At 33.4% G+C, this 11,638-nt stretch overlaps 2 protein-coding genes across 2 annotated transcripts; one reads left to right on the plus strand and one right to left on the minus strand.

Annotated features, from left to right (window-relative positions):
• Window positions 1–468: 468 nt before the first annotated feature.
• On the plus strand, window positions 469–6,081 carry LOC120338986 (uncharacterized). Its single transcript, XM_039407018.2, has 11 exons — window positions 469–689; window positions 788–966; window positions 1,599–1,772; window positions 2,004–2,125; window positions 2,287–2,410; window positions 2,695–2,778; window positions 3,122–3,198; window positions 3,760–3,969; window positions 4,742–4,825; window positions 5,319–5,496; window positions 5,722–6,081. Exons 2-11 carry the CDS (start codon window positions 819–821, stop codon window positions 5,841–5,843), a joined length of 1,323 nt encoding a protein of 440 aa, XP_039262952.2. The 5' UTR covers window positions 469–689; window positions 788–818; the 3' UTR covers window positions 5,844–6,081.
• A 649-nt stretch (window positions 6,082–6,730) lies between these two features.
• Window positions 6,731–7,573, minus strand: LOC120339150 (putative methyltransferase DDB_G0268948). The gene has a single exon (XM_039407232.2). It carries the CDS (start codon window positions 7,571–7,573, stop codon window positions 6,731–6,733), a length of 843 nt encoding a protein of 280 aa, XP_039263166.2.
• Window positions 7,574–11,638: the final 4,065 nt, after the last annotated feature.

An 11,638-nucleotide genomic window follows, 5' to 3' on the forward strand; every position in this document is an offset into this window, starting at 1 on the left:
GGCATACGAGTTTGCTTGTCAGAAATTGATCCGACACATTAATGTCGTTTGTGTTGATGTATTTTAAATCCAAAATGAAACATTATCCCTCTCCCTTGGTTACGCACATAAATTGGTATATATAGGATGGGGGTCCGTAAAAAATAATATCCACAAATAGGTTTCCGCGGCAGAAAAAGTTTGGGTTACACGATTACATTTTTAGGTGCCTCTCTTTTACAATTTTAAACTTGTCCAATACATTAGTCTTCAAATTGCCAGGCCTAAAAAATTGATTGATCTTCTAGACTAGAAATTCACGCTGAAGAAGTCCACGATTTGTAAGGGAACAAATTGTACATAATATCCCAGTAGTAGGGTGATAAAAAAATCTGGCATCGTTGTTTATACTTCAAATTCTGGAATATTATGATAAAACAATGCATATTTATGCGAATGCGTAACCTGGCGAGTGGAGGACTACTGGTCACATCTCAATAATTTTATCATACAAGGAATTTCTACAAAAGGATTATCCACATTACCCTTTAATTACTGCATTTCGCTATTGTAGTTGGAAATACATGGATTTTGCTTCCATCAAACAAGGAAAAGATTTCACTGACGCGAATCAACATTACGATAACGTTAAGTTATAGGCTTACGGCATCCTACAAACTGTAGCCTAACTGCTTCTATAAGCTTGCCAGGTCAGTTATGTTTTATTAATTTTAGATAAATAAAAAGTCAGTCTCGACAGACTGAGGCTTCGTCATTTTTTTTTCAAACATCTTTCGTTCTTGCTCAGGTAGAATCGCGCTTCTATACCTAGACTAATTATGGCCAAGAAAAAGGGGAAAAAGCAGAAAGGCGAAGAAGAACCACCAGATCCGAGATTATCAGCAATGAAAACAATAATATCGAAGGAAACGAACACCAGAAAGGAAGGAGAAATCACGCGCAATAAGGCCATGATGCCACTCAAAAGTAACAAAATTACCACTTCCATCGTAACTGGGTGTTCGGGGTGGACTGATAGGATAGCTGTATAAAAGAATTATAAGTTACAGGGTTATCTTGTAATCGAAATTGGGTTTGTCGTAAATAATCGTTTCAACAGTATGCTGCTAATCAATGGTTACACGAATTTTCAAATTTTCTTGGCTAGGACTATAGTAACCTTTAATAAATACTGCCATTGTTTCCATGCTAAAAGGCGAATGTTTAAAAATTAAAAAAATTAAAAAATAATAAATGCTTTTTAAACTGGTTTTCATGTAAAATTTTGATGCAATTTTCACCAAAGTATTTCAATGAAACATTAAAGATATTTGAAAAAATCCCTCATTTTTTAAGCAGTTTGTTCTAGTTTCGTCTTTTTTGGTTAAAGCCCCGAATAGTATTCGCAATATTACAATTATGGACTGATATCATTTCAATATTCAATTAAAAACACCTCGTCAAATTTTCGTTATTTTTTTGTAAGTGTGGCTGTTGTAAAAAAAAACTTAGAAACAGACAGGTTTCCGATATAAAAATATATATCAATTAAATCGTAATTTATTGCCTTCTTTAGGAGTTAACAGCAATCCTTTGATCTAATTTATTGCCTTCTTTAGGAGTTAACAGCAATCCTTTGATCTACGAAATGATACCAATTGCAAAAAGTCTTTTTCCGAATTCAAAGAGTGTCGATTTTGGATTTGAAGGTGTACTAGACATTCCAAATCAAGTTTATTATAAAGAGGAAATGGATGATGTGACTATCAGCGTTGGAGACCTACCACCACTTAGTAAGTACAGTATATATATTAAATCGAAAATTACCGGTAAATAAAGAAAATGCGTCTTCAGTATTGGAGGTATTACAATTCTTTTGAATAGAATTTTCTTTCCTGACATTAGGGTGGCCATGTTAGTTAACCTTCGTGTCTGAATATTTGAGCAATATTCTCTTGTTATATCTAGAATATTTTACTTTTGCACGCTACGTAATTATTTTGTTTCACATTTTTTAATTTCAGACATGAAAAAAGGAGCCAATTTAAAAACTTCTCTCTCTTTTTTGAATAGTACTGAAATTGACAGCCGTGACCTTGACCAGCTTGATAAAGTTGAATCTCATGATTCGATGCATTTCTTGAAGGCAAGTTACAGCTAGGGGAGTGTAAACTTTTTCCCTTTTTTTCATTCTCTCGTTTTATACTTTTTAGCGCGGTTTCTCTCATTCTCCTCTTCCTGCTTCTTTCTCATATTTCAGTTCTTTTATTTTTTTATTGAATTTTTTTTGTACACCTATTCATTTAGACCAGAGTTGGTAAAGAAAATTTTGAAAATATACTTGAAACTTACAAGTCACCTCTTGTGGATATACAAAAAAGGGCATCTGACGACGGCGGTTTTGGAAACACCGAAACTTTTAAAAGAACGGGTATGTAATAAATACACAAGACTCGACTGCGTTTTTTAGTTTATTTCTATTATTTCGGAACCAACTACGCTAAGCAGCAGCATTTGGCATTCGAAAAATAATATTGTCAAATATTTTTCATAAAGTTTATCATTTCACAATGAAATGTTACAATTCCAGGCAAAATTTATTTCTCCCATTTTCAGGCTTGTCCATGGAACAAGCCTGTAAATGAGAGAATTGAGTTTCAAAGTTACAATCCGTTTAATACATATCTGCTTTATATTTTGTGAATTTTTTTTCAGCCCGTTGCTGTCGATTGTTGATTCTTATTGTTTTCTTATTACTTATACTAATTTGTGGAACTTTGATTGGTTTGGTATTTGCAGGTAAGTAGATTTCCTTCATTTATCATAGCATTTAACTGGGTAATTGTTGAATATTTTTGCGAATCGTCTCGAACCTTCGTTTCGAAATGGGTTCTCACTAAAAAGTTATTCAAACATATGAAACCCTATATATATATATATACAAGAACCCGAATCTTTTGTTATCCAATATATTACATCACTGGTATGATGTTTAGACCTGTGCTAATATAGTCGGGTTTTTTGCACATACCGCAAAAGACTTTTGGGGCGCTCATAATTAAATTGGATGAGTGTGTGATGTAAATTACGATAAGCGTATAATTTATCGAAAAGTTTCATCTCAGCTTCAAATAAATTTCAGGTATTCCGATTCCCTATTTAAGCGACCTCGTATTTCCTCCAGAACCAGTATCCAATATTACCGACACAACTACAATAGTAAGTACGATTATTCTCTTGACTGCTACATTACAACTGCAATTCTTTTATATAATAACACTACACTGAGTGTCCATTTTTCGTTTTATCTTTAAATTATCTTGTACGATTAAAAAATGATGTCTATGATCCGCTGAAAAATTCATTTTTTTTTTTATATATTTTATCCTTAGCTCATATCATGAACCCCTCATATGCAGTATTTCATAGTTGTTTTCAAAAGTTTAATCCGAAAAAGGCTATGTAGGCTAATTTTTTTCCTTTTCTTGGATGCTGCTTTTCAAATTGGGGAGAAAATGCATAATATTCATATATATATCTTGACGAAAAATAGATAATCACAATGAAAGTTCAAACTCTATGTAAAATGGTTTCATACTAATGAAAACTTGGGCTGGTAGTGCGATGAAAATATTTTTCAAATTTTTTTTTTTTTGATGCAGTTTGCGTAGTTCTCGTATATGACTGATTTGGTCGATCGAAAATTTTAAAGGTTTTGAAAAGTTTTTTCTGTATAACGCTACACGTTACACACACTACTTCCTGATTAAATATATACAGGCGAATGTTGTCGAAAGCACAACTCCACTACCCGAAAGCTATATTGGTGTTGGTTCAGGTATTAATTCGGGTCAGCTGTTTTTCGTGGCTGAAACAGAACTTTTCGTAATACAAGCAAATGTTTTCAAAATTAACAATAAAGCAGTCGATCTATCTTGGGAATATGTTTGGCCGCCCGAACATTCAAAGTCGAAGTTGCTAGAAAATGTGGTAAGCAAGAATTTACGCACTCGATGAAAAATGGAATAGTTCATGTTTATTCATTGTAGCATTTAGATTCGAGTATGCTCTCGTTAGGATAGGAGAAGGATTTACATATTTATTCCTTGGAATGAAAAGCCGATAAATCGACTCAATATGGCGAACCACTGCTTCTGTCTGGTTACCTGTTCACGTCGGGTATGGGAGTCGTGAACCAGTTATTTGTTTGGGATGCGTGGAATAAGCCGTAAACGACCATCGTTAAATCACCCAATGACTGTCATCTATTATTACACCCAATGGAATTCAAACCTGTAAAGCCGCACAATCAGAGGCTGCATGGCTGATGGCTTGCATGTTCCTGATCCTTAGCAAGATATGCCAACCGGCGAGCCGAGTCTCAGGAAGTCGGTTGCTAATAAATTGTCGACACGTGTTTAATTCCAGAATTTAGTGTCTTGCCGTTCATATCGATTAGAATATAGTCATACCTTGGGCGCTCTAGAAGTGTGTATACCACTATGGAGGTGACTAACTAAGTAGTCTTGTTCGTCTACTTTACATTAAGTTGAGAAACCTATGGGCAGGGGGTATATTCACTTGGCTAACACAGACAATCGTAATAGAACTCGTAATGGAACTAAATTAAGGAAAATCGGATTGGCCTAACTCTAACCTGGTACACACACTATATACGGGAGTATCCATTCCTTGTACTATAAATAGTCCTTAGGCGCAAATTGCGTGTTCATACTCAATTATTATTCTCGTACATTTTCAGTTTATTGATGTTTACGACTATCTTGGATATAAAATCGACATTGTCACAGTTGATGACATAAATCCAGGTGGCAGCTCTTGGAAAGTAAGTAACCTAGTTTTCTTTGTTCTCGTCAATTAACATAGTCATTCTCTCTTTTCATCAAACCAAGGAAAAACGCGTGGATAGCCAAGGTTGACTAAGATTTTGACACTCGACTCAAGGGTTCAATCTAATTTCATCATCAAGACTTGTGTGATTGTGTTTACGTAAATGGGGAACAGAAACATATAGTTCGTTTCGCGTAAACCTAAAGCATAGTTCGCACAATGCAAGAGAGTAAATATGATTCCCATGATTTAAAACAATGTAGATAAATGTTGGTTGAAATATCGGGTCCCGCAGGACACATGGAAACTAAAAGTAAAATTGATAGCGACTTCTTCTGTCATTACTATTTTTTTTTCTCAAAATTAAAAACCCTATGTGACTAATTTACTGTCTAACTGTAACTAAATACTGATATATTTGTATTATGTTAAAGTATTTAATTGTGCAGTTGAATACTATTTTGAACTATTTTCCTCGTGATAAATAGGTTCAGGTGCGGCCGTTTGGACGACCAAAATATAATTTAGACATTATGAAATGGTACGGATTTGACTACAAAGGGCCGGAAACGCAAGACGAAGACTATCTAGAAAAAACTACAAAATATGTTGAACAAGTATTTCTTTCTCAACAAAATGCAAAAGTTGAATATAATGCGGTTCACAGTGAGTTTTTTGTCTTCCACACGATAAAAACGTAGCAGGTTTCTCTTTAATCATTAAAAAAATCAAGGCGAAATATACAACATTGGTTCGTTCGAATATTTTGCTGATAATAAATTGAAAGTCAAAAGAAACACAAGATAGTTTTTACTACGTTGTCATTATTGAGATAGTATATCTTTTATATAACTAACTTCTGACATGACATGGAAAAAAATTCAATTTTAGTCGGACGTAGTTTTATCGAGAATGTGCCAAAGTACATCAATAAAGTTGGGATTCGTCGTCCACCTTCTCATATACCAGCTGAATGGAGCGATTGTTCAGAATCTCCAACTTGTGACAAGTGAACTTTCTTAACCATGAAAAAGGGTTAAATTGGATTGCTTTCATCTTTAGGTGATAATATGTACCGACGACTAAGAATCGAATAGATTAAAATATCAATGCTTTCCACGATACTACATTACGATCATAAATTATTAATTTTTCAGCAGGAGTCATATGGAGTTTCAACATTTCTGCTTTCTTGCATCGTTTTTTTTTTTGTAATTAACCTGCTAGTTTTAGTCTTGTCTTTTTCATATTGAAATATATATATAAATATATGAATCCTGCAATGACTGAAACAGCCTTGGACGAGAGAAATTTGGTGTAAAATTTGAGGACGAAGATGCCTAAAATTAATTGTGGGTTCATCTAACCACAGTCAAAGCAATAAAACACTCACAGTGACATTTTTATTAACTAACTAACAAATAGACAGTCTGGCTGTAATGGGAGTCAAATAACTTAAATTGCAAAATAGAGGACTTTGCATTCTGTTATGTGGTCAAAAGTCGCATTTGGCCATGACTTGAAACCGGTAGCCTATTTGTGTAGAAGGGAAAGTGTGAATTTCTTGCTTAAAAAAATTAACCTCCAAAGCAGGTCAAATTTACGCCAGGAGCTTTCTTAAAATATATATTGCAAAATTCGAAACAATCTATCTAAGCATAACAGCGGACAATAAGTTAAGTGGTTGCAAGAAATTATAACTGGATTTTAATTGCTCAAGCTTATATTTTCTTTTCATCGTCAGTGTTAATTATAAATACAATCTATAAATTCTCATTTATTGCAGTCTATTTCGAGTAAATGTTTAATACACAGCATTCAAAGAGCGTAACGTAGCAAGTAATGAGGAAATATGAGAAAAAAAGTTATAATAATTTAAATTATATTCAGTAAGGGATCATTACAACTGAGTCAAAATGATGGTAAAAATGGAAACTTTCATCTGCATTTTGATGTCTGCATCATCTACATTTTTCATCCCCCATGTTGTTTTGATTTCATCTCCAAGTTCCTGTAGTGTGTCTCTGTTTTTGTTTTCTTTCATCCAGTTAACATACATGCCGTGACCAGGAACAGCTAGAATAATTGCTTTCAAATCTGCCAAAGAAATGAACATGTCCGCTTCCAAATCGTTTTCCCGGGATTTAGAAATTCCTGAAACTTTCTGGAAGACATTTTCATAGCGACAAAAATATTCAAAATCTGGCGGATAGTGATCTTTGGACCAGTGTTTCATCTCATTTATAAATGATATAAGAGCTGGCATGGCAGAAATTGATTTACCGACTGGTAGAATATCCGATGTTTCGAATGCATAAATAACAACACATCCAGTTGGCTTAAGCACTCGCTTACATTCTTGCACAAATTTCACCACGTCCATATATTGAATAGCAAATCCACAGGTTATGAGATCGACCGTACTATCTAAAGCAGGCATATGACTTTCTTTTGCTTCTACAAATTCAATGTTTTCGGAAATATTCTTCGCTTTTGCGATACGTATTTGTTCAGAGCTGATATCGAACCCAATTATTTTTTTAAAATCTTTAGAAAACATTGTGGTCGAGCGACCGCTTCCACATCCTGCATCCAACATAAGATCATATTTCTGAACATCTTCAGAATCTTTATTTTGCTTTATAACAAATTCCATAATTGACTTGTGAATAATATCAGGATATTCATCAATATCGTTGTCGTATTTTTCAACGACATCGCGTTTATCGTAAAACTGTGCCATATTGTTACTCGACTATAATAGCAATACCACACTGTAAATCAAATAGATTTAAAAAGATACCATCTCCTCTTTATCTTTACTACTGCGAATATATAAACTTTCAAATTCTAAGCGAAATTATGCATGATTGCACCAAAGATTATGTGACATCGATGAAAACATTTATCATTGGCGCTAAAAGGTAACCGTTTAAAATAGGTAATCAACAGAAGTTAAATGCTGTATATGGAGTGGCCATCCTTCCCATGAACGCCGTACTTTGTCAGGATATTTTTCAGTCAAAAAAAATTTAAATAGTAACTTGCTAGACTTCTGAAAACGCTATTGTTATCAGTTTGTTTTACACCACAAGCAAGAACGGTGTCTAGTTTAATTCTGTACTTAATCTAATGCGTAGGAATAACCGTAGATCCAATTTTTAATTTAAACTTTGTTAATATTGGACTGATTGATATAAAATAATAATAAATTAATCTCTGTGCGATAACCACTATGTACGAGTCCACCAACACTTTCAAACAGTAACTAAGAACATAGCTTAAATTGCTTGTTATTAAAATTGTATAATGAAGCACAGGTAGTCTTCAATACTACAGAGCCAGAAAGACTGGACTATCACCAATGTCTTCTACCCAATAGAGCACGCTATATTTAAAATTGGTATTTGATAGTAAACAAACAAACTATATTTGTTCAACTGGAACTTATGAATGAATATCCGTTAAATCAAATGACGAAAACGATCGAATGGCGCCTATACCTAACTCATATTATTCCAAAATTTAAAAGCAAACACTTGAAGTCGCAATCTTGAATTGTTCTCATGGTGATAAATTGACCATCATATTAGTTGTGAACTTGTGAGCATGGATAGGAAATTAATGGGCTGATGAGTGTTTATTTATTGATATTGAGGTCTAGTCGGGAAAATTCCAATTTCTTATTTTCTCAAACATATACGACCTGAACAAAAACTAGAATTATAATAAAAAACGAACTATATAAGCAAAACCACTAACTTTTCAAGATCTGAAATACCGAGGGAAAAATCAATCTTTTCGTAAGCAGACCTTTTCACATTTGATTCAACAAAAACGATTGAACAAAAACCTAATTTATTTGCTCATCTCGAACAGGAAGTACCAGATACAGGTCCCACTCTAATTTATAGCCATCCCTTACCTGGGTCAATTGATTGAATATTAATACATGCGTATTCTGAGATTTGGTAAATGACCAGTATTTATTATGTATGGTATAAATCCAATTGCATTATATGTATATATATATATATATATATATATATATATATATATATATATATATATTACCGTCGCTCTTGCAGACTAATTTATAATTTTATTCAACATTCATTAGCAAATTAAATGTAGTAGTCCTTATGTCTATGATCATCCTTTTAATTTTTCAAAAACCCAATTCAAAAAACTTTTTTGATGTAATATTTCATTTTTGAATATTTCATTTTAGACGAGCATCTTTTACCACGAGAGAGCAGAGTGGAGTCATATAGGGATCGCTCTGGAATTTCGCCATATTTGAGAAATTTTTATTGGTTGAAAAATGCCGAAAACACCGTTTTTTTATCATTGTAATCAGAAGACAGTTGCTACGTGTTGTGGAACTGCAACTGTAAGAACAGCGACTCAATTTTATCAAAGTTTTGTATCCAATTTATAGTTAAATATTCTGTTGATAAAGACAAGCGTAGGAGGTAAAGCATGTCAAGATCCACATAAATAGAACAGCAAAATCTTTTCTATTGGAGAACGAGAAATTGCGTTTGCAAAGATCTGTATAACTAAAAATGGAAATATACTTTTTCCCTTTAAAGATACATTTTTTTATTGTCCTTAGCATTTTTATGTCAATTTAATGTACTTCCAATTTTAAAGTTTATATGTTAGTTTTTAGTTTATGTGTATTAGTCTTCGGTTTTTGCGTTATATTTGAGTAATATTTATCCGAAAGTTCAGGACAAAATGCTATTTTGCAAAGTCCTTAATAACTTTTTTTTATAATATTAACAAAGAAAAATGTTATTTTTCCGATGAATTTTTGAAAGCCGTAACGTGAAATTATGTTAAATTTATGACAAATAGGATAATCTCAAATATACCACATCTATAACTTTTCAATCAGAGAGATAGACAATTTTTATATTATTTATTGGATTGAAATTTGGATAAAAGTTTTATCCGGTAATTGGCTTGGGTTCCTCCAACGTATCATGTCTTGGCATTGCGTGTCAGCTTTCCGTGCTTTATATTAGCTAAATCATAATATCTCAATCGAAGCGGAAGGGTTTAATGGTTTCTCGCGATAAAACATTACGTAGGTCACCTATGATTTGTAACCAAAAGTTGATTGTCGGAAGTACATTTAAAAAAATCGGAAAATCAACTTTTACTTTTACTGTTATGATTGAGACTTTTATTAAATAGTGAGACTATATATTAATAATCGTAGGCGCAGTATAACGTACTCCATTTAACAAATCCCCTTAGAGTGAAAATTTCTCGAACATCGAAATAGTTATACTCCACATTACATGTGAAAATCACCCGCCTTTTAAATAGCATTGAATATCTCAAGAATAGAAGCGGAAAAACAAACAGCCTTAACAAAACGCTCACATTGAGGTTGCAAATCCCAATTGTTGAAGGCAAACATTCAGTCGGTTTGTTGTCTTAGGTTGGTATAACACCTTCTTCAGCGAAACGTACTCTCGAGCAGGGACAGTTATTTGAGAGCGCCGTCATAGGGATGGTTTTATCTATTGGTAAAGCAATGAAAACGTATTCAATCTTAACTTGACAACGTTCGCAGTAAAGCATAACGTTACATTGGTGGTAATATCAGTATATATGAGGCAATATTTCTTAGTATTACTTAGACAACTTCGATTCGAGAATCACAGAAAACTTAGTTGGTCAGTTTTTTTTAGATTTTACCCTCGCCTTACTATTGTCAAATAAATCAGCTAGAGGTGTCGCCGAAACGTTCTGGCTAAAACGGAAATATTCTAGCAGTTGGTATTTTCATTTCCCAAGCGAGTGTATGGGATTATTAGAGAATCGTGCTGGCTACAGTTAGCATTCAAAATTTCGTATTAGATAATTACTAGCTTTCAGGTGTACTAACCCAAATTCCTACGTTACCTTTGTATTTTTGTTCTATTCATTATTATATTACTTCTCTGTTGTAAAAGTTCAAAGAAATAAAAAGTAATAGGACAGAAACGCTCCTAATATGATCAAATTTAGTAAATCCCTGAATTAACCAACTATTCTGAGATTTTGGCGAGTAATTTTGCTTTTATAAACATATACAAAATATCACCACAAAAATAGTATGAAAATTAGGATAACAAACGATAACATCGGTGTAATTTTGGGCAGTGTTTCGTCACTATTAACTACAAATTCCTATGAAGAGTACTTGAGTAAAGGCCAGGTACTTTCCAGACTGCTTTATGCCATGTATATAGTAATAATGTATTACCCTATACAAGCAAATTGGCGCTTGGTAAAAAATCAAGAATCATGTTTTGCCTCTCTTTGAATCATCCCGATAATTCGATATATGGCTAATTAGGTAATATCGATTTTTGGAGCCTTTTATTTTGAAAGATGATGTAACGTATTTTGTTTGCGTAAAAATTTGTTTTATTTCCACCCAGTTATTTCAGGTAAATAATTGTGCCATTTAGTCAGCAAAATTTTGATTTAATGCGATGTTTTAGATTGTCACAAGGTTGGATCAATTACCGAGTTCTAGGTGGTTCCCATTTTTAGGTATTTTGTACCTACCGGAAACCTTTAGTTATTCAATTTGTTACACCCTGTGTAAGTTGATAGGTTTGCCTCGGTTGTAGAATAAGAAGGAATTGACCCACTCTTTTTAGGCACTACTTGATCATTGCGCTGAGTTTTATGCTGAAATGTTCGGCGCGACTTCAAATCGAAATATTTCAGACGCCAACGTATCGGACGTCGATGTGAAAAAATGTCCGTTGAAGACGGCGCCCCATGTTGTACACAAGGT

Source organism: Styela clava, chromosome 1, assembly GCF_964204865.1.
Source record: "Styela clava chromosome 1, kaStyClav1.hap1.2, whole genome shotgun sequence".
NCBI classification, from domain to species: Eukaryota; Metazoa; Chordata; class Ascidiacea; order Stolidobranchia; family Styelidae; genus Styela; species Styela clava.

What these genes read in the sequence shown, in the direction of transcription:
- LOC120338986 (XM_039407018.2), top strand. Translation starts at nt 819, where the DNA reads ATGGCCAAGAAAAAGGGGAAAAAGCAGAAAGGCGAAGAAGAACCACCA. An exon ending in ATTCGATGCATTTCTTGAAG is followed by an intron (nt 2,126 to 2,286) that starts GCAAGTTACAGC and finishes CTATTCATTTAG; the next exon opens with ACCAGAGTTGGTAAAGAAAA. An exon ending in CAGGTGGCAGCTCTTGGAAA is followed by an intron (nt 4,826 to 5,318) that starts GTAAGTAACCTA and finishes CGTGATAAATAG; the next exon opens with GTTCAGGTGCGGCCGTTTGG.
- LOC120339150 (XM_039407232.2), bottom strand. Translation starts at nt 7,573, where the DNA reads ATGGCACAGTTTTACGATAAACGCGATGTCGTTGAAAAATACGACAAC.